This window comes from Electrophorus electricus, chromosome 8 (genome assembly GCF_041902795.1).
Source record: "Electrophorus electricus isolate QZ-2024a chromosome 8, ASM4190279v1, whole genome shotgun sequence".
Taxonomy (NCBI): domain Eukaryota; kingdom Metazoa; phylum Chordata; class Actinopteri; order Gymnotiformes; family Gymnotidae; genus Electrophorus; species Electrophorus electricus.
In genome coordinates, this window is record NC_137504.1 from 29,732,501 (window position 1) to 29,756,266 (window position 23,766).

At 42.8% G+C, this 23,766-nt stretch overlaps 2 protein-coding genes across 6 annotated transcripts in view; both read left to right on the plus strand.

The window, feature by feature from the left end:
* Window positions 1-329, plus strand: part of mis12 (MIS12 kinetochore complex component) — a 2,159-nt gene extending 1,830 nt beyond the window's left edge. For all 3 annotated transcript variants that reach the window (XM_035527361.2, XM_035527360.2, XM_081719544.1), the window contains exon 2: window positions 1-329. This exon is cut by the window's left edge. The gene's annotated coding sequence lies outside the window, so the exon portion shown is untranslated.
* Window positions 330-14,392: 14,063 nt separating this feature from the next.
* mcama (melanoma cell adhesion molecule a) overlaps window positions 14,393-23,766 on the plus strand; it is a 30,587-nt gene continuing 21,213 nt past the window's right edge. For 2 of the 3 annotated variants that reach the window (XM_027015892.3, XM_081719985.1), the window contains exon 1: window positions 14,393-14,597. In XM_027015892.3, the coding sequence (XP_026871693.2) occupies window positions 14,546-14,597 (52 nt within the window). In that variant the 5' untranslated portion in view covers window positions 14,393-14,545. The remainder of the gene's footprint in view (window positions 14,598-23,766) is intronic. The other variant, XM_027015891.3, reaches the window with a different exon arrangement.

Genomic DNA, 23,766 nt, shown 5'->3' on the forward strand with positions numbered 1-23,766 from the left:
ACGAGAGGGAGCCACTGCTCAGTCTTTTTCAACTCTTTGAACTGGAAATCATACTGGTGACTGCAGTGAGCTGTCCTCAGCAAAGTATTTCATTTGTAACCAGCGTATTCCTTGCTGACATTTGAAATGCAGTCAACCAAAATCATCCCTTTCCACAAATTCATTGGATATTCTGAATCCATGCTCACTGTGGAGTCTGTTACTTTGATGCTTAGTGCAACAAGACCTGCATTAGATGAGTGGATTTCCCATTAGACCAAATCTGTGGGCTTTCCCTCTTGTTCACAGTAGGAGAGTCCCACATTCAAATAAAGCTTAGTTCTTTGGGACAGTGTGGTGTTATCCTTGCCTGGGGGAGTATGCTATGTACTGCAACTGTAGATACTGTTGTTAGATTAACTTACTAGGCCATTTTAGCTTTCATGAAACTATTAAAAATCTAATTGTTAAATTGTTGGCTTTAACAATAAAATAGCATGTTAATTGTTTACTTGTGAGTTTTGAGGGTACAAATGGATGTTTTAAAATCACGAGGAGTGTTCCAATTTTCAAAATAAGTAAAATGCCAGTTATGACATTTTCTTTTTAGTAGTGGCAATTCAGTAATTCTATTCAGGGTACTTTATTACCCTTTTTTTTTAACACTATTACCAGTAAATCTGTCAGTATGCCTTTAAATCAGTCCCAGATTACAAACAGAATGAGTAACGCTGCAATCAATGCAATCATATGCTGGAGAACGGTGGCTGTGTATTCGCTGCGCTTGCTCGGAGGGAGGGAGGGAGGCGCAGTAAGGGGCCGGGCAGAGCGACCCACAGGGCCAGAGTTAGCAGCTTGGCCGCCTGTCTGCTTCTTTCATCTCTCTCATTAAAGAGCCAGCCAGAGCAGCGGGGGCTCACTCGCTACTGGCTTTTCTTGGGTGGAGGTGTCGTGGTCTGGACAGCGCCACCAAACGCCATCACTGCCTCCCGGATTATCGGGGGCTGGCAATGAAGCATGCTTATCTTCGTACGCACCCACAGTACTAGTGGACACTCAGAAAGAGGCTCAGGTGCATCTTAAAATACATGGACTTGGTCCCAAGAGCCAAGATGGAGACAAGAGATGACATATATAATACATGCTTGTGATTAAGGATAAGAGGAACAGACCCTATTATAGCTTGTGTGGCGTCTTACAAATGATATCTTGCTAACGTGTGCTGGTTCATTCCTCACAGGCTGCATTTGGGTACCTTTGATGTGGAAGAGTGGAAGTCAGCAAAGGGGGTCTTCCAGTGTTTCAGTCCAAATTGAAAGTGCTACCACAATTCAAATTGCCTGCCCCAAGCAGGGACTGCACTTCAAGCAGTGACTTATTTCACTCATGGCATCTGTACTGAGATCATGCATTACTGCCTTGTTTGCATCTTGTTTATTATAGCTGCAGTGCAGTACAGTCACTAATGAAATTTCAGGGGGAAATATTGGTGCACACTGACACTTGTGGAAGAAATCATTTATATTAAGTAGTTCCTCTAAGTGCAGTCAGTTTGACCTACTATAAACCACTAGCTGAGAGTGATGAATAAAATATGCTTCCCTGCCTTGAAAACCCTCAGCTGCCTTCACAAGACCATTGAAGAGTATAAAATAGTTCAAAGCCTTCAGCAATTTTTTATTCTCTGTGCTACAGATATAGTCAGAGAATGTCAAAGAAAGAAGGGATTGCTTTCCTGGGCAAAGCTGGAAAGATAAGTTCCTTAGCAATTATTACATGAGGTTGCTCTTTAGTACCCTACTTTGAATAAGACAGTTGCCTAAGATAAATGCAAAATGTCAGAGACCAGTAGTCAGATGCCACATTATTATCAATTTGAACACTTCAAGCACCCTGCTGCTAATCTATAGTGGCTCCACATGTTGCCAGTTACAATCAATTATGCATATAGATTTTGCTTGTATTTTAAGTAGGGTATAGATAGCTTTTAATAGACTCTGGAACTAACCTGTTGAGAGAAGTGTTCTTTGTATCAATGCATCGTTCATAAAGGCACAATGTCTACGGCCAGTTGGTCAAGGAAAGGAGACTTCTGTTATACTGTAGGGAAATGAATGTGCTGTTTCACATTTGCTTTTTCATACATTCTCGTGCAGGGCTCCCTGGCTCTTTTGAAGCGCACACTACTCCACAGTTACACAGCATCTGTCCCACAGACATTTTCCAGATTTAATGCATTTGAAACACTCATTTTCAGGCCCTTGGAGCCAAAAAAATGAGAACAGCAAGCTCTGCCACTGGGCTTTTACATGACCAATTTCCACAGAGAAACCGACTTTCACCGCACCTGGGATAAAGACATTCATGGTGCATTTTTGGTAATGAAACACCTCTCGGTGACTTGCTGAGAATCCTTTAATTTTTTTTCGTTCTTTTTTGTGTCCACTGGATCAGAGGTCTTTGTTCAGTTGTTGCTCTGTCTTTGCAATCATGCTGTGAGCTTTGATTGGGACGAGCACTGTTCTGTAGGGTCCTTAAGGTAATCTTGGATGCTGCTAATTCTGCATCCTCTAACTGAAACAAGCTAGCAGTCTGATGTGGTACTGCGCATTGCCTTGTTCTTTGTTTTACCATACAGTGGTCCAGACATAAGGAACTGAAAGCCAACTGGCAGCCTTGCACTACTAACTAAATTAAATATAGCATTGCATTAATGTGAAACAGTGATGTGCCTTTGTTGACTGTATAATCAATTTGACATTTATACTTATTTAGAGTCTCACGTACAAGAATCCAAAGCAAAACAAAAATTCCCCATCGGAATGTGCCTTGTCCTAAAATGTCTCACCAAAAGAACAATTGTGATTCAGAGACATTTTAGGCTCCCCAAGCAGGCTTATGGATACAAACCTCGGAATGTAGATGAGACCACAGGAGCATTTCCACTATGTTGCCCATCCCATGGTCCTCTGGGCATGAGCAACAGGAACTCTTTGGGGGAGGGGCACCAGTCTTGGCATGGCATAGGGGACAGCTGGTGACATACTGTTTGTTCTTCTTCACGATGGCAGCCGGGCACAGTCAGGAAGAGGTCACCTTCTCTTTAGCCGGAGCTTTTGCAGAGGCTCCGAATCCTTTGTGTACTTACAGCAATGGGTTTAAAACTGTAAGATTTCTTTTCCTTCCCTGGTTTTATAAAATGATAGAATTAAATATATTTTGTGCCAGGTTACCTTATCATAATATGTGCAAGTTGTTCACAACAGTGGAGATACAGTTTGAATGCAAATCAAATAATGGTAACAGGATTGCTAGAAACAGAACAGGAGTGAGTGATCAATTAAGTGTTATTTGTGTATCAGAAAAAAGACTGTGTTTACTATATCAGAAACAATAATTCTGATATTATTTATGAACATAATGCTGTGATCACCATTACATGCAAGTTCAGTAATAGTCTTACAAAATTTCTAAAATAAATGAAGATGACCATAGTTAGTATGAACAATCAAAAGCCAGTATTCTTTTAATAAAACAAATTATAGAAATCATATCAGTCCTGAATCAGCTTGCAAGAAAAAAGGGAAAATTAAGACCCCATAAATGTAATTTCAGTATAATACAAATAATAATGACATTGGTGACAGCATAGTTATACAGTATATGATATAGTACACAATATAGTATCCAGTGTAGTATGTCTATACTGTACAGCTTGTAAAGCTTATTAGAAAACAGATTGAGTTATCTGTATTGTAGTCTGCTAACATAACCATCAACTGACCAAATGAACATGTTTAACTGAACCCCCCCCCCCCCCAGCTTTATTGTACTTCCATTGTGATATATAGTCTTCTGGCTGTGGAAGTCATATGGAAATGTAATAAATAAATCTGAACTGCCCATGGGCCTCAATGCCACCATGCCTGATTTTTGCAGCATGTATAATGAACAGCATGTATTCTCCAGATTCTGGCCCAGGTATGAATATGAGGGGTGGTAAAAGAGAGGGCAACAGCCTGCGTCTGCCTACTGCACTGGGCTCCAGACCCGGCCTCCATGGGCGAGCACCACTGCCGATGCAAGCCTCACAGAGCGTATGACAACTATTGCATTCCTACCAGTTAACGATTTTTAAAATCCCCCCCCCCCCCCCCCATGTAGATCACCTTCTTGGCAAACAGGAACATCCAGGGCCAGTTCTCCGGGGTGTTGTGAGAGCATTTGGTGTAGGACCACCTCGACAACACTGTGGCCTCTGTAATAGCTGTTACACTTGCGGATGACAAAAAGGGAACGCTTTATTTACTTCACAAACAGTCCAGGTAAAAATTCAGAAAATCAGTCCGAGAGGCAGATACATCCAGAGGGTAAATACAAACCACAGTCAAGAAGATAGCAAGGCAGTAGGACAGGGGCAAACAGGTACAACGATGACAAGGTGACACTAAAAGTACTAGAAATGGAAACAAGTCAGTACACTGATAAACAGCAGGCTAACGTCCAACGCTCAGTATGCTCGAACAGATAGAGGCAATACTTCGCAATGAGGCCCCGTGAGAGGAGCGTATCAAATGGACGATGCAATGAACCACAGGTGTGCCTTAATACTCAGGGATGATGATCTCCCCGGAGGATTCTGGGAACTGTAGTGGGTGGTGGTTCCCGGGGGGCAGCAGTACTTGTGTGTGTACAGAAGGCATGAAATTAATCTTTCGCATTATTCCAAAAGGAAAAGATTTGCTACCACTGAAAACGTAAGTCTGCGGTTAGACGTTAGGTGATGCTGATCTGATAAACCAATTAAATTCACAGTATTTGCTTTGACATGTATATGATGCTAAAAATACTGATCAATCGAAACCACTTCAGGAGGACAAATAGGTGTCCGGCCAGGTGATCCGTGGGACGGAGGACGGGTGCTGAAAAACCAGACTGCCCAGCCTAAAACCGGTCTGTCTGGCCTAAAACTAGACTATCCTGACTAAAATCAGATGTCTGGCCACCCGACTACCTGGGCAGCCAGTACTTCATTGGGCGGGACGAGTATGACTTGATGCTTGATCCCCGCAGTGTGCTAGGTGATCTTGGCCATAGCGTAGAACAGTATGAGCTCCCTCCCTGGTGTTTGCGCTCCTCATCAGAGAGACGAAGGGAATGAGTAACATAATGTTCATGGACATGAAGCTCATGCTGGATTCCTGGATCCTGGATGTAGTTTACTAATGTAAAGTTAAATAAATAAAAGGAAATCTACCAAGTATGTCAACACATTTTTATGATTGTACACAAACCTCTGCAGTAACAGCAATTTTTCTGTAGGAACTAATTAAAAACACAAATCCAGAAAACAGTGTTTCATCTTAAAATCTTAAAAGCTGTTCTCATAACACTTAATTAGTCTAATTACACTGCTTCACTAGATCACATGCTTCACAATCATACAGAATATGAAATGTTGCAGTAAGTACCCTAATTGTGATCTTAAGTTGTCATATTAGAATTGTAATGTTAGAGGAAATCTCTATATTGTTTTTTAATGTTTTTTGTGTTGCTGTTGTGTTGTTGTTTTGTTTTACCTAAGATTAATCAAGTACATTATCACAGAGACCTCAAAAGGCCTTACAGAACCACTGTACCTGAACTAGCACACCATTAAGCTATTGTCTTTGGCCACTTTTGTCTTAAAGTGGATGTTTATATGAAGCCTGTCTTTTTGCTTTCTGCAGGCTACCCCAATGTTTTGGTGCCCCCGGCTCAGGCCTTGAGAGCCATGCATTTGACCACAACCCCATGCATTTGACACCCCTCCCATGCCTTAGTCCACATACGTATGCCTTTTATCACCCCCCCCCCCCCCCCTTCCATGCCTTTCTGGGGAAAAGTCCATGCTTAAGGGGGGGGGGGGTGTTATGTCCACCTGTGTGTGTCTGTCTTCCCTGTCTTCCAGGTTTTGCCTCTGACTCTTCAGTGTCCCCCATCCTAATCCATACCAGGTTTTCCAGTGATCTGACAACCATATAAAAGGAAGAGGAAGGGAAGAAAGGCTCAGCTTAGGGCTGATTAGTGAAGAGATTGTTGTTGCTAGTGGTTGGACTTGTGTCTGCTTTTTGATATTGTGATTGCTTGGATTTGTGTGTATGACTTTGGCTTCTCCCTTTGACTTATAGATTGCTTTGTCCCTGGTTTGGATGCTGGTTAATATATGTCTCATGTATATAGTAGTTACACACTGGTGGTAGGGAGTGGCTGTCATATTGTTTGGGTGTGGATTTATCTGTTTTATACCAGTATAGACAGTATAGCCATTGTATACTTCCTTTTGTTAGCTTAGTCAGTTAACTTTTTGTTTCTAGTGTGGTTTTGTTTGTTGTGTTGGTCTGGGCCACTCCTGAAGCTTTCTTGTAAATTTCTGTATCTGAACATCAAAACTTGTAAATACAGTTGCTGTCAACCTGTTTGTCTGATATACGCAGTCTGTCTTTTTGATTTCCTCAAATCTAAACCAACAATTTGGTGTGACTGGCCCAGGCATTGAGTGCCATGCATTTGACCACACCCCCATGCATTTGGTCACACACCCCACACCTTTAACCACACCCCCATTAGTCTCGCTTTGCCCTTCTATGGGCACACCTCTTTCCTTTCTCTTGATAATAGAGCAGCAGGACAGCAGAAGTGTTGCATCTGTCACGAGCACCTCTTGTGCACCACAGTCTCTTTCTCGTCTCCGTCGCTCACTGCGGATGCACTAGAGAAGCATCTTGCTGCCCAGTTTGGCCCCCACCCCCCGATATTACAAAGAGCCCTTAATGACGGGCCCCATTGTCGCGGCTCCAAGTGTGAGTGGACAATGCACAGCGAGGGGGAAGTCGGGGGCCTCTCCATACGTCTGCTACAAATGAGCTTCCTAGGCACTCATAAACACTTACCTACAATGGGGATAATTGGCACAGGATGGATGGTGCGGTGCAGGGAAAAAATGTCGGGTGCAGAGGATGCTTATATTCCGAGGCAGTTTTGAAGTAACATGCTTTTTTTTAATTTGCAGGTAACACGATCATCGTTATGGTCCAATATTCTGTTTAGCTACGGGTCAGCTTGTTGTACAACATCAAAACCAAAAATCCCCACTTCTTGAGGTCACGGTACTCAGCTGAGGTAATTCAAATACGCTTTGACAAAGCGCAGACAGCAAAAGCCTCAAGTGATGCATTAGACTGGAACAGAATTTCAGGTTGCAAAATTCAGCTTATTTTTGCAGCAACTCCTGCTCTCCACATTTTCAAGGTACAGAGCATATACATTATTGCATTTAAAGATCTGCTGACTTGAACCAAATTCATTTGAACAGGATTTTTGTTGTTGTTTAGCTCACAACATGAAATGGTGGTGGCTATATTTACACAAAGCCAAAAAAATCCCTGGCCACTGTATTGAATGGTGACTTTTATTAATTGTACAAGCCTGCGTGAACTGAGCATAAAGGCGTAATGATGTTGTGTGAGTCTCCAGTATGACAACAAACCTCCAGTCACTTCAGTTCTGGAAGCAAGACAAGGCTGCGGAAATCAAATAATTATACTCCTCATCATCACAATGACACAATAACAAATTAAATGTAATGGACTAAAGCCTCTGTCGGTTTTCCACAACAGTGGTTGTTAGCGCCAATATTGTAGTAATGAGTCTCGAGGACAGTTCAAAAACACATCCATCATTTTGATTTATGCCCATGAATTAAAAAAACTAAGAAAAGAAAAACAGCAAATGTCACTGGTGCACGATGCCTCTGGGCTGGCACCATCTGCAGCTCTGAACTGTGGCATGATAACCTAATAATAGCGTCTGCATTTCAAGAAATATGCTGTCTAAACACACAGTCCCAGGCTTAGATGGTCTGATTATTAGATGAAGTCGCATCACAAATATCCCAATAATTAATTAAAAATTTAATATACAAGAGGAACAGCAAGCCAAATAAAACTGTCATTAAAAAGACAGGTGTGTTTTGTATGTAATTTATAAATAATACATTATATATAATATAGTATAAAAACATATAATACAAAAATGTTAAACTCTAAATGGATTTTCAGTCGGTTGGGTGCTGTTTACTCTGCTTATCTCATTTACCTGCATTCTTAATCCGGCAGGATGGTTGGAGTTTGCCTCTGTTACTCATCCAGCAGACTGACTGTCACGTTGTCCCCCTCAGCCTGGATGAGGTAACCACTCAGTAGTCAGTAGTATGAGCATCACATTGTTCTACTTACTAACCCGAGGCCATTTAAGTATTTGGATTAATTTTGGATAATCATCATGGAAAATCAGAAATTATAATTAGTGCATGAGTAAAGTTGAGACAGAACATGGTGTCCTGGGGGGACATGACGTTGCAGACATAATCCATGTAACTACTTTCTTCTATTGACTATATTAAATAATTAAGAATCCTCCTGTCAAAACACAACACCAAGTTCTTTTTTTCCTCTTGATTTGGACTCTAGTCAGCGTGGCAAAGTCATTTTGGCAGGTCAGTGAGGGCAGGAAGCAGGGCGGCTGCAAATTACAGGAGACACCATCGCTTGTTGACTATATTCAAATGGAAATTGTTCTCCATTAAAACCATACTGACAGGAGATGAATACAAATTGTTGCTTTTTGCCAGGAGAGCTACTGATGCACTTTCTGTGAAAGTAGTGCATGGAAAACACTGAAGTTATAGTCCTCGTCAAGAAAAGGACAAGAGAGTAAATCAAGTCGAGGATTCACTGATCTTTATCTTTGAGCATGTTGGGATCGCAGCATGTGTTTTCTAATGGACATCTCATATCATGTTATTAGCCTAGAAACCCACCAACTGCGGCATTGGTAATGTATGTTTTATCTTTCTGGCAAGCTTGCCTAAAGTCGTCTCTAATACAACAGCCAGGAGCCACATTTTGACTGAACCCCCCCCCCCCCCCCAACCACCCCACCCCACCCCACACTCCTACACCCCTGAAATCTCATTTCAATAAACCGCTCCAGTTAGCTGAAGCTCTTATCAAATCAGAACACGGACCAAATCTATGGCTGCTGGCTGTGTCGCGGTTCCTTGGCTGCTCACTACAGTGTCGTGGTTGTGGGAGTCATTCTGTCACTACTCCCTGCAGATCTGTGGATCTGTGATTGTTCTTGCTGGGATTCCTGTGTGACTAGGCCCATCAGATCTTCCCTTCAAGTAGTTTTTGTGTAAGGGCCTGAGCAGGGTTGAGCTACTGAGGGTCAAAGAATATCGTAAAACAGATGTCAATTTTTCAGCCGTCATGGCCACCAGTTAGGGTAGCTACTACAGTAGCAAGAACACATGATTTATCTCTGATACACAAGCCAAGTCTAATGCTATTTTTGTCTTCTGTCTGTTTTTTATTCTTTCCACTCTCAATATTATTATCATGCTGAACATATCGACACGCTTTTCCAAATTTGCATGATTTCCAACAGCCCGTTTGTGTGTGTGTGTGTTTGAGCCTCTTATCCTTTATCGTCTCCCTGGATCAGTCCTCTTTTTCTGACAGCTGCTTCCACCCACTCCTCCTTTCTTCCAGTCCCCCGTTCCGTCTCGCCCCCACCCGAAGCAGCTGCTCACAGTCCGCCATGTAAAACTGGCACCAACTGTTCGTGTAATGGACCATCCGTCCTGCGCCCATCTCCTCTCGCCCACTGCTTGCGCTCTCTGCTCGTGGCTAAACACTCTACGCCCACCCAGCAATGGTATTCTGGAATACAATTTGAGTTCACGGCCTCCTTCGTTAAAGGTGCAAGCATTGATTTTAGAGGCAAATTGTGTTTGCTGGCCTATATCCACTTCTGTTTCAGCAGTGTTACCTCACAAGCTTAAGTTACTTATTTTTGAGTAACTTTGAGCATCACAACGGCACATTGATACTCTGTGCATGTGCATATTATGAATACTAATCGTGCCTGTTCAACAACTTGGGTCTCTGTTCGACTTGCGCAACCAACTTGTGCAATCTCCTACCAAGCCATCCATCTGCATCATCTTCCTCTTTGTCACCGAGCCAGTCTAATTTCGGCCGAGCACAGACCCACTGTGCGGAGTCAGTTCCCCAGCCTGGAGTCAGCAAGCACCGACCAAAGGCCAAGGCAGCCGTGGATGGCCCGAGGACCCTTCCTCAGCATGAACACGGCAGTCGCCGGCTGAAACGTCGCCCCACGTTTTTGTTCGCTGTTTTTTAGGGGACCCTGCCCCCATCCTTTTTGGTGACGTGGCCTGTCCCCAAAACAGCTGAGGTCTAATTGCTATCCTTGAGCGGTGCACATATCCCCCACTCCTGGGAGAATTCTGCTGAGTCGGACCTCTCGATGCGTGGGAAGATCGGAGGCCATGTCTTCTGGCCGGTAAACGATTCATTTTGTCCAGTAATGGGTCAAAGCAAAAGGCCCTCAGGATAAGGGTGAACATACTTACACCTCACCTTGCCTTTCTGTAACCAAATCAGATCTTTTAAAATCTATATATATTACTGTGTATTGTACTGAGTATTACCTAGGCTATTAAATATGTCTAAGTAAACTTAAAAAAATACCCCCTCTCATACTCCCAACAAATAAATTCTATTACGTGGCTCCAATTAGGATTTCCACAGACTGGAGTGTGTTTCCTCTGACTGACATCTCAATGGTGTAGCTCAATCCAGCATTTCTTTTACAATTGAACAATAACATTGGTGTAACAAATGAGTAATAAACCGTATCCTTCCTTTTCTTTAATAAAATACCATGAAAAAGCGATTTGGATCCATATCAGAGATCCCTGAGTTACTGTCTCCACCTCAACAAATGGCTATTGTGTAATGTCAAGAGATCACAGAAGGGTGAACCACATCTAAAGGAAGTGAAAATAAACTGTCCCTTGAATTAATGAAAATCAAAAGACATCACAATCTTGATTCTTCATATTGCTACCCAAGTGGGCACCTGGGTTTCACGGATAGATACTCTAGAGTGATTCATTAGGTAATAATTGCGCCCCCGTTGTCAACGCAACGGCGGATACAAGAGGTCATCCTAGATGCCTGAGCCTAAGCCTTAGGCTAGATCCTTTTCTCTTGGAGGGCTCAAACACCCTCCCCCCACCCCCAGTACTCAACCTCCACCCCACCCCCACATAGCCCACCTCCCCTGAGACAACATTACACCTCCACAGCAAACAGTCACCCTCAACTACTGTGAAACCCCTCTCCAGTCATTGGAGATAATGGCTCTGACACAGTCAATAAGGAATCCACAGGACAATGTGCTGACAAACAAGGTCCCCGAGGGAGTGCATTAGCATTAGCTTTCTTAGCATGGGCCATGGACAGCAAGAGGCCATCGCAACATCAACGACAGCTGAAGCAGTTTCACTGTGACTGACAGCACTTTATGACTGTATTTTATGGCCACTTGTTTGCTTTCTATTGTTTGTGTTTGCTGTTGGGGCTTCTCACTGGTTAGTGTGTCTATCTGGAGAAAACTCTCTCATTTGCAAAAGAGAAGAAGCACTCCTGTCTAGCTAGGAGAACATGCAGCTATAAGCTCATAATCCATTACTGACATTTTCCTCAGCCCACTGTGCAACAAACATAAACAAACAAACAAAAACAACTCACTGTCATCTTATTTTGAGTCTCACACTTAATTTTCATTCTGTTGTTCACTCAACTAACAATGAAGCACTTCTTTATCTTTTCTATGTCATGTGCTTATAAAACACTGAATGTCTACCCAATCCAGTGATAAAGGGAAGAAACCAAATTCCTCAAAAATCCTTCCATGTACTTCTAGGGAGGGGGTTGTGGTGACAGAGGATGTATACACTGCTCTACCCCCGGGTGAACTCTAGTATTTCAGCTAAACATTTGGCTTTGGTGAGTCTGACACCCCTGTTGTGACACACACTGCTCTCCAGCCTGTGAAACCAGAGCTGGCAGGAGCAGTACCTGCTTTGCTGTAGGCCACGAGGTGGAGAAAGGCTTGTCACCTGGTAATAATGGGACTCATGGAGGGGATCTCAAAACTGGGACAGTCTTCTAAGGTCACTCTGGGATTCCGGGTTCGAGGTTCAGGGTTCAGGCCGTGATGTGCTTTTGGCACACAAAATGAATGACAGAAGTCATAAGATCCAGCTAATGGCAGGAACAGGAACCACGGTGAGGAAGGGAAACTGCGTACTTTCAAATGTGGTTCATAAATGTAGGAATAGTAGTGGTGAACACTTGCCTCTGGCAGCAGTGTAGGGTGACCAGACTCAGGTGAGGAGGAAGGCTTTATGAAGAAGAATACACACTCTCTCTCTCTCTCTCTCTCTCTCTCACTCTCTCTCTCTCTCTCTCTCTCTCTTTCTCTCTCTCTCTCACTCTCTCTCTCTCTCTCTCTCTCTCCCTCTCTCTCTCTCTCTCTCTCACTCTCTCTCTCTCTCTCTCTCTCTCTCTCTCCCTCTCTCTCTCTCTCTCTCTCACCATACACAATGGCCATGAGCTCATGCCATGGGGGTCCCATCCCACCACTGAACAGAGTATGGCTTCAGATCTAAAGGCTGATAACCAGAAAGAGGCATGGAAACGAAAATCGTGTACAGAAGATATGCCTTATTTGATCCTCTCAGCAATCTGTGGCATGCACCTTCCTCTTATCTTTGTTCCCTTCACTTGGAAATGAGTTTACCACTGAAAGTTTTAAAAGGTAAATGTGCCTCGAGCAAATTCAGAGATGCTGCTTAGTACCATTATCGAACAGTGACTGAACTGTTTTTCTTCCTTTGACTGCAGAAAGCTCTAACCCTCAGTTAAGTTGCCACAGGGATTAAAGCTCCCTTTATATGGGGCTGCCTTGTGTAGAAAACCTTTTTTGTTCATTTTGTTTTGTTTTTTGATGGAATACCTAATCATTTACATCTGCAGGCTTCACTGTAACATAATCATTTGAACAAGACCAAACTGCAAAATCTAGTTGCCCTTGCATGTAGATTCTAATACCCCGGTCCACTGCTAGGGCCACTATGGCGTTTGTTAATAGTGTTTACCCTGTGAATCCTCACTAACCTCTGGTGCTAACCTGTGTTTGCTTTGGCCAGATGCTGCTATGAAACATTTACATGGCCAAACAAGATACAGGGAATTGCACATGGAGATAAAAATGTTTTTAAGGTTTAAATAGAGAAGGCGGCGGCGGGGGGGTGGGGGGGTGGATTCGAGGTGGAAAATGAACTGTCAGTATAGACATTTCTTTCTCTTTCTGTCATGGCAGAGGGAGAGGCCAGCCGTGACACAGCAGGGGTCTGGATTCAGCACGGACTTCAATACCTTCCAATCTCTCTCCTCGTTCGGAGGCATGCGATTTCCTTCAGCTACCCCACCGTGCTTATTGGCTTTATGACCAGGCTGGGTTGGGAAGTGCTGCTGGCTTCTCGCTCAGATTTCCAAAGTAGTGTCCGTTTGGTTTTGCATTAACATCAGGTGAGTGAAAGCATGTGAAGGGCTGCCAGAGAGCCAGGAACAGGGGTACTGCTCAAATGGACCTTCCTCATCTGGTAAACACTCCTTTATATGGTCAGAAAATCACCCAAGAGCTTCTTTATATGTAGTGAAGAAGAGTTTACAATAAAATCTTGTGGGATTGTCCCACCATGCCTGTGGTAGCACGGAATGCTTGCTTTACCAGCAAAATAGTGTTTTGTCATTAGGCTGCACAGAGTGAACAGAGTTTCCCTCCCTTTTGACTGTAATATAATATGGGTCCGTGTTGGGTTTAAGAAACAGGGAGTGATGTATGTTGTGAGGGCTGACTGGACAGCTGGACACACACGCACGCACACACACACACACACACACACACACACACACACACACACACACACACACACACACACACAGAGTCGAACACCCCTCCCGCAACCGCAGTTGTTAGCAGAGGTGACAGTGGAGTGGCGAAAAACGACAGAGGTCGTTAACAACCTGTGAGCTGAGGCGTTGAAGGTGGAGCTCCGCCTATTGATAACACCTATTGAGAAAACAGAACTTCACGGTGTCTACTTTTTCACCGATTTATCGCATGAGTGTCAGCTTTCAAAATAATAATAGTAGTAGTAGTAGTAGTAATAATAGATTTCTGGAGATTCCAGTGTGTAAAAAGTTGACAATCCATTTCACTGTTTCTGTTTAAATCAAACGTGTCAGTATTTAGAAATAATTTGAAATGTATTAGCATTAATTAATTGCATCTCAGATTATTATTAAGCAAACCCACTGGGATAACTCAAGACATGCGGAAATATTCTAAGGATCCGAAAAAACAGGCTCATTGAATATGCAAAAAATTTCCTCTCACGTCTTACGTGAGGGTCACACATTAAGCGCGGCATAGCCAACGGAGATCTAGTGCAACGCGACTCTCCTTTCGTCCTCCCTCTTTCGCGTGCTCCGTCTCTCTAACACGCTCGGACCGAGTCCGCCCAGTTAGCTGCCTCCTCGTGAGGAAAGAGTGCGCTTCATTCTAAGCGCTGGATAAGTGAAGAACAATGATTATGAAGAACTCGCTCTTACTCCTTGCACTATATTACGCCTGGGAAGGTAGGTCTACGGTTTTGTTAACATGTTTTGAGTTCTGAAACTTTTTTTTGAGAGGCACTTAGCCGCATTTGAATGGGATACACTGACTCCTTCGTAAGTGGCATACGAGACGCTTGGAGAATCTATAACTGCACGGTCGTGCGTTGATTTTCAAGATTAAAACTAGCCTTGACGTTCGTCAGAGAAAACATTTTTTAAAGTAAACGCAGTGTTTCCACCTTTGCGCGTTTCTTTGTGGTTTATCCAAAGAGAGCAAGGCTGACTAGTAGCCTGTTGTTAACACACATTTGCATGCTATTTCACGAAAACTAAAAACAACTTTTAAAAAATAGAAACATAAGTTGCCTGGAAAGACAAAAACGTATTCTGATAAGTAGTATTCTAATTACACTGAGCGTAGCGTGTCATGAACTAAATTAGCCTACTGAAAAAATGCCGTTGTTATCATATTTACTGTTAAATTAGCCCAGACTGAAACAGCATGCAGCTGCTCAGATGTTTATTGCTGCACGTGTCCTGGGGTTTCAAACCTAGTGGTAGTGGGTGGAGGCACAAGCCTTGGGCTTGTCCTCTCCTGTATTTAGGCTAGCGCTGTACCTTCACTTGCTTGGGTTCTGAAGTTCTTTTTACAGCAAGGACATGCACTGCCTAATAAAGCTAGGCTAGCTTTAGCTAATAAGATGCTTTGTTTCCTTCATTATCATCTTTAATGTCTCCCCAACCGCCAGACTTGGTGCTCAGCTGTCTGCACACGAGTTAGTAAAATCTCTGAAACCTGTCACGGTGCACGCGGCGGCATTTTTGCGTCCAAACACGTCAGACACCCCAGCCGGATAAATAATTGAACCACTTTTACAGTGGAGCTGTGTATCTGGACGCTGTACTAAAATAAATCGCATTCGGCTGTACTATGGAGCAGTTTACTATTCCCTTTATTCATCATAAAAGACAGCTACATTTAGCATGCCCCTCTTTGCTTCGTCTAAGACATCTTTTGAAGTTCAAAGTAGTTGAGGTTGAACTTCATGCTGGTTCTGGATGAGAACACAACCACTGAGCCATTTCACCCCTGACGGTCTCAACCCCCCCCCCCCGTTTCTTCCTTTATATACTTTGTTGTTCTCTCTCTCTCTCTCTCTCTCTCTCTCTCTCTCTCTCTCTCTCTCTCTCTCTCTCTCTCACACGCGTGCGCGCGCGCGCTCTCCCTTCAGCCCCTCCCACGCCACCCGGATTTTACCCGCTGTGGTCGATCCCTAACAACAATTCCTCTGAAAGCTTTTAAGGAGCCCCTGTTTTCCCCTTCTGTTCACCTTCTATTAATTAGGATAATTAGGGCCCCTCCCCCTCCCGCCTTCTCCCACTCCTGCATGGACCACAGCCGTCTCTTTTGGGATTATCGACTGAACCGTCACAACACCCACCCTCTTAGATGGTGGTTCAGTGATGAAGAGGGGTCACCTTGCTCACTTTACCCAGGAGAACTATTTTTCATCCACAAGTTGCCCTCACCGCCATCATGCTTTTGTTTGTTTTCGTTTTTTTAAATTACTTTTCAAAGATACAGAAAACACACACATTCCAATAATACAGACAATTGCAACAACAACAAAAAAAATTATTTAAAAAAAAAGATTATTCAGGATAAACAGAAGTAATCACCATAACATTGAATGTATGAGTGGTGCAATGCTTTTTGACTGATCTTAAAAAAGCAAAGATCAAACATTTTTGAGCCAATGTAAAAGACTCATCACTACCACGATCCTTACAAATTCTGCAGTGTATAAAAAACAGGCTCTTTATATTTGGAGGTAATTTCATAAAGCTTGATGCTACACAGGAGACCAGGAGAAAATGTTAGTCACCTTGTTCAAATCCTACAGTAGTGAAATATAAACTCTCCTCTTCAGTGTTAATTAAGACCTCCTTTTAATTGCTTAATACCTTAGGGTCCACAATGAAAGCATTGTCTTGGACAGCGTCGTGCAATTCTGGACTTAACGCCCTTACTAATTGGAATGCAAATACAGATGGCTTTATTTGAGACACTGGAGGAGTCGGGGTGGATTGTGTCCTGGTCCATATCTGAAAGCTTAGGCAGTCATGGATGAAATGAGGCAGCTAATAGGACTATGTAGAAATGTTCCATTGGAAGAAGATGGGACCTCACTGTTGTAAAGCACGTTTGGCCTTGGTCTCGGCCTCCCTCTACTTTGTTCTCCCAAGTTCAAGTCCGCAGTTCCTGAGCGTGACCCAGCCAGAGATGCCTTGCGCTGGAATTCCTGCTTCTCCTAGCAGCCCCGAGCTGTGTGGAGGACACAAATGGGAGGCTGTTCCTCGTCTGTGTAGTTGCCCCGGGGTTGCCCGCCCACCGGCACACCGGCCCTGCCTCTCACAGTCTTTCAACAATGGCCAGTGGTGTGGTGTGTTTGAGCACCACTTTGAGAGCTGAGGGATCTCCAGTTTGCCCTTATATATTTTTTTATTTTTTATTTTTTATTTTTTTATCTTAGATAAAGGAAAGGTTCAACCAAACCATGTTAATATGGTTAGCAGTAATGGAAACATAATGATGTGATGCCAACTAGTATGCTAAATGGTGATGTTTATTCCTAGCTGCATTGGCCTGGTCTGGTTTTATCCATCCCTATGTAAAAATGTTTTGGATCATCATGGAAATCAATTCACTTCTCTTTTGAAATATGAAGATAATCTTTGTTGTTTCTCCCTTCAGTTGATAAAGCAGGATTCAAAAGTTAAAATATCTAAGTAATCCACAGCTGTGTGGATCTCCACAGTGTGGAAATGCAGAATGTGCCCCAAAAGTGTCAGATGAGCAGATCTAAAACTTTGACAGTCATGGTGTCCAAGTGACTATGAAAACATACCGCAGAGACTGTCTGTGGCGGACAGGAAGGATCGTTTTAATCTGAGATAATCTACTTCAGATCAACTGTTCCAGAATCACTGGAAGGGGGTGATACATTTAGACCCAATCCCAATTCACCCCTTGCGCCTACCATTTAGCCCTACCCCTTGAAAACAATGGGAGCGGTAAAAATAAGAAATGGGCTTACGCCTTAGACATGGAATTTTTGACTTGCTGTTTCATAACCAACATGGTGCTGATACTGAACTGTTCCATTATATTAAAGGAATACTGTGTTAATTGAGCATATAAAATATCAGTCTATGCACGCCTGTAATCAATAAATGTCAAGCTTTGAGCAAATACAAATTAAACTTGCTGTATATCTATCTATCTATCTATCTATCTATCTATCTATCTATCTATCTATCTATCTATCTATCTATCTATCTATCTATCTATCTATATATATATATATATATATATATATATATATATATAAAAAATTTGAACTGGATTCCCAAAAGAGATAGGGCCATGTTATTCCAATGTTTTCTCAAACTACACGTTGTCTCTTCCTTGTTACTTCTCAACTTCCTTGTTACTTCCTACCCCTGCATCCTTCACTGGGCAAGGGTTGGTTTGGGGAGGAGGTTGGTCTTGTATTTGTATACTCCCCATCAACTCAGTGCATGGTCGGAACTTGCAAAAATGTCCCAAAATGAAAAAGAAAAATGTGGAAGTATATGATTTTTGATCATGGAGCAAAATAGTCACAGAAAACGTATCTGTATTAGTGGGACAATAATAAACAAACCAGTATATCCTCTACGTCACACTGATTTCAGCTTTGAAGAGCAGACTTGCGGCAGCTATAGAGTTTTGAGTCTCCAGGTTCCACATTGGCAGTTGTGCGGTCTTGGGGGGCAGATGTGGTGGTGCAGACGCTGCAGCTGTGCTGCCTCATTGCATTTCCATATTGTGCTCAGCTATTGTGACAGCTTAGCATCATAAAGCTGCTTTCAGATCAGGCTAAAAGGCCAGGTTTAACACCACCCGTGCGGGCCATACAGTGGGCCATTTATGGTCTTAGAACTTTGAGTTGCCTTGTGCGACTCACTGAATTAACCACACTATATTGGCTCAAATGTTTGGCTGGGTGTGACAAGCTTATTTTTTGAAGTAATGCCTTCTGCAGCTACTGGCAACTATTATAAGCAACATTTAGTTGCACCTTTTGACACTTTATTATGTTAACCTGGTTCAATGGCTGAAAATCATTTATTGTCCCAAATTACTGATCTCCAAATTCTTTTATATTTACATACAGTATACTAAGGCCACAGCAATCAACACAGGGTTGCAGTGAAGTCCATCCACTGCAGAGCCATCTGGATTTCAGTGTTGGCTGTTGTGGTCAGATCCAATCCCCATCTAGTTGACTGTTTGATCACATGGCAGGAGTGGTGGAGCGGGCCCTGGGACATGCTGTGCCCAGCCCCCTGAGCCCTGATGGAGTGAGACAGTGGCTAGACAGCAGCCAGGACAGGACAGAAGGGGGTGGGATTCCTGAGCCGAACACCCCCATGTTGCGAAAGGGCTTGGCGGGAGGGTGATAATGCTAGGTGCCTCCGTCTGAGACCCTGTCCGTGGGCTTCAAAGCGGGCCAAGTTGGGGGTGAGATCTTTATCTGCACCAAAGCGATTCTTATCAGGCTTGCCTAGACCATGGTGCTGAAAATGTTCTTGCTGACTAGTTAAAGGGTTTTTTTTTCTTGGGAAGAGAACAAACAAGAAACCTGCCTTGTTGGGTGAGGATCTGTCCCAGCTTAGTGGAAAGGCCCAGATCACTGCATCACTTTGTGCTCTGGGCTCAAGGGATTTGGCACATGTTTAGTTCAATAGCAGTATAGGATGTGCATTGAAATTGGTGCTGGCTGTGGATAAGAAGTGGGTTTCAGTCTTTATGGTTAAGCTTTGAATTTCTGTTCTTTTGCACTTTTTGTCTTCAGAGGCATGCATAGTTTCTGCATGGCAAGGCAACAGATGCTAACACAGTTCCAGCTAGTTCTGCCTAGAGAGGAATAGTGTAATGTACAGTGGTCACTTGTTTACCAGAGTCACCCGTGGTGACTGATCATGGTAATTGGGCATGAGAACGAATAGGACTCATCCTAGGCAGGCGAGGGGGGTGAAGAATTTGCAGTGGATGCGTGCCAGCTCTCCCGTTCATTCTTTAATTGAAACAGAACAGAGAAATACATGCCACATTCTTGCAGAACGACCCCTTCATTGAATTTCTAAAAGGCGTGAAAGGGAACGGAAATGAGCTTTATTGCACTCAAAAGTTATGTAGAGCATATTCTCTCTTTATTATTGGCCCGCTGGATGACTGTCTCACTAAACAAGTGGACTTTGAAATATGGAATCCATATACTAACATGCATGTTGTATGTCAGAGGAAAAGCCTGACATGGATGCAGTATGGATGACTTTTCTCCTTTTAATAGTGCTGGTTGATGCAGATGCATGCTATTTCGGTAACTGCATTTGAACGCAGAGGAAAAGCTGACCGCATCGATAAAGGGCTTTAATTTGCAGGTCATGTCCCTAGTGACGCTTTTGCTTTATCTCATTATTATTCTCCACGGTTTTAACCAGCTTAACTCGTTTTTCCAATAGGCAGTTTTACAGCGTGTGTGAGCAGGCAGTGCGTTTGGGAAGGCCCCATCTGGGGCACGCTGCCGTGTCTGTCTCTGGCAGGAGACTGCTCCAAGATCTGGCAGAAATCCCAGCGTTGTGAGGGGGATTTGAAAAACCCCTCAGATATCATCTCCTCCAGAGCCTCTCCCAAAATCACCAGCATCCCCCTCCCTCCTGCTTTCCATTGTCTCTTTCCCTCTCTTTCTTTCTTTCTTTCTTTCTTTCTTTCTTTCTTTCTTTCTTTCTTTCTTTCTTCTTTCTTCTCTCTCTCTCTCTCTCTCTCCTTACAGCTCTCCTCGGTTGCATACACCTGGTGCGCGATTCATTTCGGCCAGGCAGATGTGGGTGTTTTTAATTTTGTCGAAGGGTGCATGTGAGCGTGTCTGTGTGGTGTGTATGTGTGTGTATGTGTGTGTGTGTGTCTGTGTGTGTGTGTCTGTACGAAAGGGTCCCTCAGGTTAAAGAAATCATATGCTACACTTTCAGTGCCCCAGTGTTCCTGTCTGCCCCATGCTGCATGGTTTCAGAAGCCTCCGCCCACCCCTCTTTCATGCTCCCCTGCCCAAACACACCCCCCCTATTCCCACTCAGCATTTGACTGCGGTCCCATTGTGCCACTCCAACAAGGCTTTAGGCCCTTGATGGAGTTTAGCTACTGAAATATAAAATTATTGATTTTACAAGAGGTACAAGAGGATTGTGCTACAGAAGGTGTATAGGAGTGAGAGTAGCCAGGTCTTGTCGTGAGCATAAAAACATTTCACAGAGCTTTTCTGTAAGGTGAACTATTCCAATTTAGTAGCCACAGGGCTCTGAAGCGTGTGGACGAGCACATATGTGAGCATGCACATGTCTCTTTATGCCTTTGAAGAGCACAAGATGGATTTCTGTGGTTTTGTGAAATGTGATGCAGAGTCCATGTTATTCTTGAGGAGCCCTGTCTCCATTCCCAAGTGTCCTTTTACAACAAAGAAGCTGTCAACATATGAGGTTCAGTCCCATTCTAATCACTTCAGGCAAAAATACCCCAATACATTGCCGCACCCAAGCCTGAGCCTCTTCTTGTCGAGTAATATGTTCTAATCCTGTGCTTTACACCATTTGTTTTCCTTTTAGTTAAGAGCCAAATTAGATCTGCTTGACCTGCAACAGAAGATCACATTTAAAAATATTAATTTTAAATTTTAAATCTAAAAGTATTTTAAAAATGTGTATTTTGGGAAACAGCCATTCCTCGAAAATTTTTGGCTTGGTATGAATTAACATATGCTCGTACCAGCAGTTGACTGCATGTGCGAATGATATTCTTTTGGCTGAGAGACTGATGCCGACTTTACACAGGCTGGTAAATATTGGTCGAGCACTTGGTTCTCTCAGCAGAGCTGGCCTCTCAGGTAAACACAGCATTCCCTTTCTGTAAAATGTCAAATTACTAAATGTCATCCCAAACCATATTAACAGGCTGCCCTTCTCTGTTAGAGGTTCGTCACGTCTGGTGCTGGCCTTTCCAGAGAGCTGGAGATATACCCTGTGACTTCAAAGACTGGGTCTACTTTGCATGTAGCTTCTCCTCTGAGAGAGAAGAGCGTGACGTGCTTTTTGACCACATTCCACATTCTTTACCCTTGGTGAATGATGTTTTTTGCGCTCATTGTCCAAAAGTGCAATTACACAAATTACAACCGTGAAGGGATACCTCACCTAAGTATATGAATGTCACTAGTTAAATGAAAGCTGTTGAACAGTAAGCATGAGCTCATTGTCTGTTGCTAACCATTTATTTATTGTAAAAGAAACCAAGGATCAGGCCTCAGATCAACGCAAAAAGCTAAACTCACTGCTCTGGGGCATGGTGCCAACATCCTGCCACCGCCAACCACTTTTATCCACCCCCTTACCTGCTCCTTGTAGATCTCTTAATCAAGCACGTTGGGTTTGTAATGGCAGCTTTGTTGCATAGATCTGAGCTTACATATATATGTGCATGCATATTCATATATGCAACCCCCACACAGTGGCTTGAGCATTACACTACTGTTGCAGGATTTCAGTTCTTTGGTGCTTCCCCTTGACCACTGATATGTCTGATGCATGTAAATGATAATGGGGAGAAATGTATGGAATGGTGGTTTGGAAACCAACATCATCATAACCTAACCCTTCAACAAACTAGCATCTCACTTCAGTTCTGTCAGGAGCTTACATGTTAAAACAAAATTTAGACACCTTTCCTGTAAACCTAAACTCGTCATGGTGCCTGCAAGTTTTTAGGAGTCAAGCCTCTACTTCCATGGGTTTAACTTTCATGGATCTGATTACTTGTGAGTTTTCCAGTAATAATTAAACTGGATTTTTTAGGAGCTTTGCAGTATACTGTGGAAAATTACAGACTCATGTAGACATAAAGAAAACTAAAAAAAACATAGAAAGTCTGAAATGTATAAAGTATATGTATTATGAACTTATTTTATCATTTACTACCATAAATAAATACACAAATTTATTATAAAAAGTTAAACTTTTAAATGTTTCAGTGCACTAAAGAACTGAGGACTGTGCTGTCTGGGGACACCACGCTCTTTGTCTTCATGTTGAATATGGTCAACAGTTTTAAGAGTTAAAGTTAGTAGGGACCTAGAGATGTTAGTGTGGAGGTGTGACTGGTCTGACTCCAGAGGCGATCTTCTACAATAGCAATGTGGATGTTTCTAGCTCCCCCTCAGTTTCAATGAACGACATCTTTCACCTGGTGTATGTGAGCAGAGAATTTTCACTCCAAGATATTAAGGCAAGCAAGAGCTGAGAAATGTCTCAGAGCATTAGCCAAATTGCACAAGGCTCAGTAAGTGTAACATGCGCAGACTGTTGAGCTATGTCTAATTTGTAGCAGTGTTGTGAAGTAGTTCATGTGAAAAGTCATGACCGGTTAGCATTTGGTGCTCAGTATGTTTGTTTGTTTTTTTTTCAGATTCTGTGGAACCTTCCAGAACAGGAGTTCCCTCTACATTCTGTAGTTTGTGTTCCTTGGTCTAACACACCTGCTAATTATATGTTAGCTGAGTCAGGTGTGTTGAACTCTGTGGTGTATACGTACTCCAAAACTGAAACTGTAGGCAGTAACAGACCAAATGTTACGCACAGATTCTTTAAAAGCAACGTTATATATTATGAAACCAGGTCCACCTATGTTATCAGCAAAATGCCACTGGATTAAGCAGAACACTTTATTTCTTATCACATTTGTTTCTCAGATCCTTTTTGGTAAATGTATTGCATTGTGTGCCATGAACGGCATCATTTGTGGCCTAATGATGGTCTAAGCAAGAAAATATGATATAAACAGAATATTTTCCACTGAGTGAAGAGATGTTTGTAGGGAAGTGATAAGTGTGGGGAAGTTAAATTCTCTTGTTGATTTTTGCAAGTCATTGTCACAATTAACCTTTTAAAAACATAACATAATTATGTAATTGGGATGATGTGTGTACAGTGTATATATGTTAAAGATCCTTCACTCAGTACAGTATGTTAGTATGAGGTAAACTTCCATTTATAAAGGACAGACAGGCACTGATAACAGTTGAAATGTTGGACACCA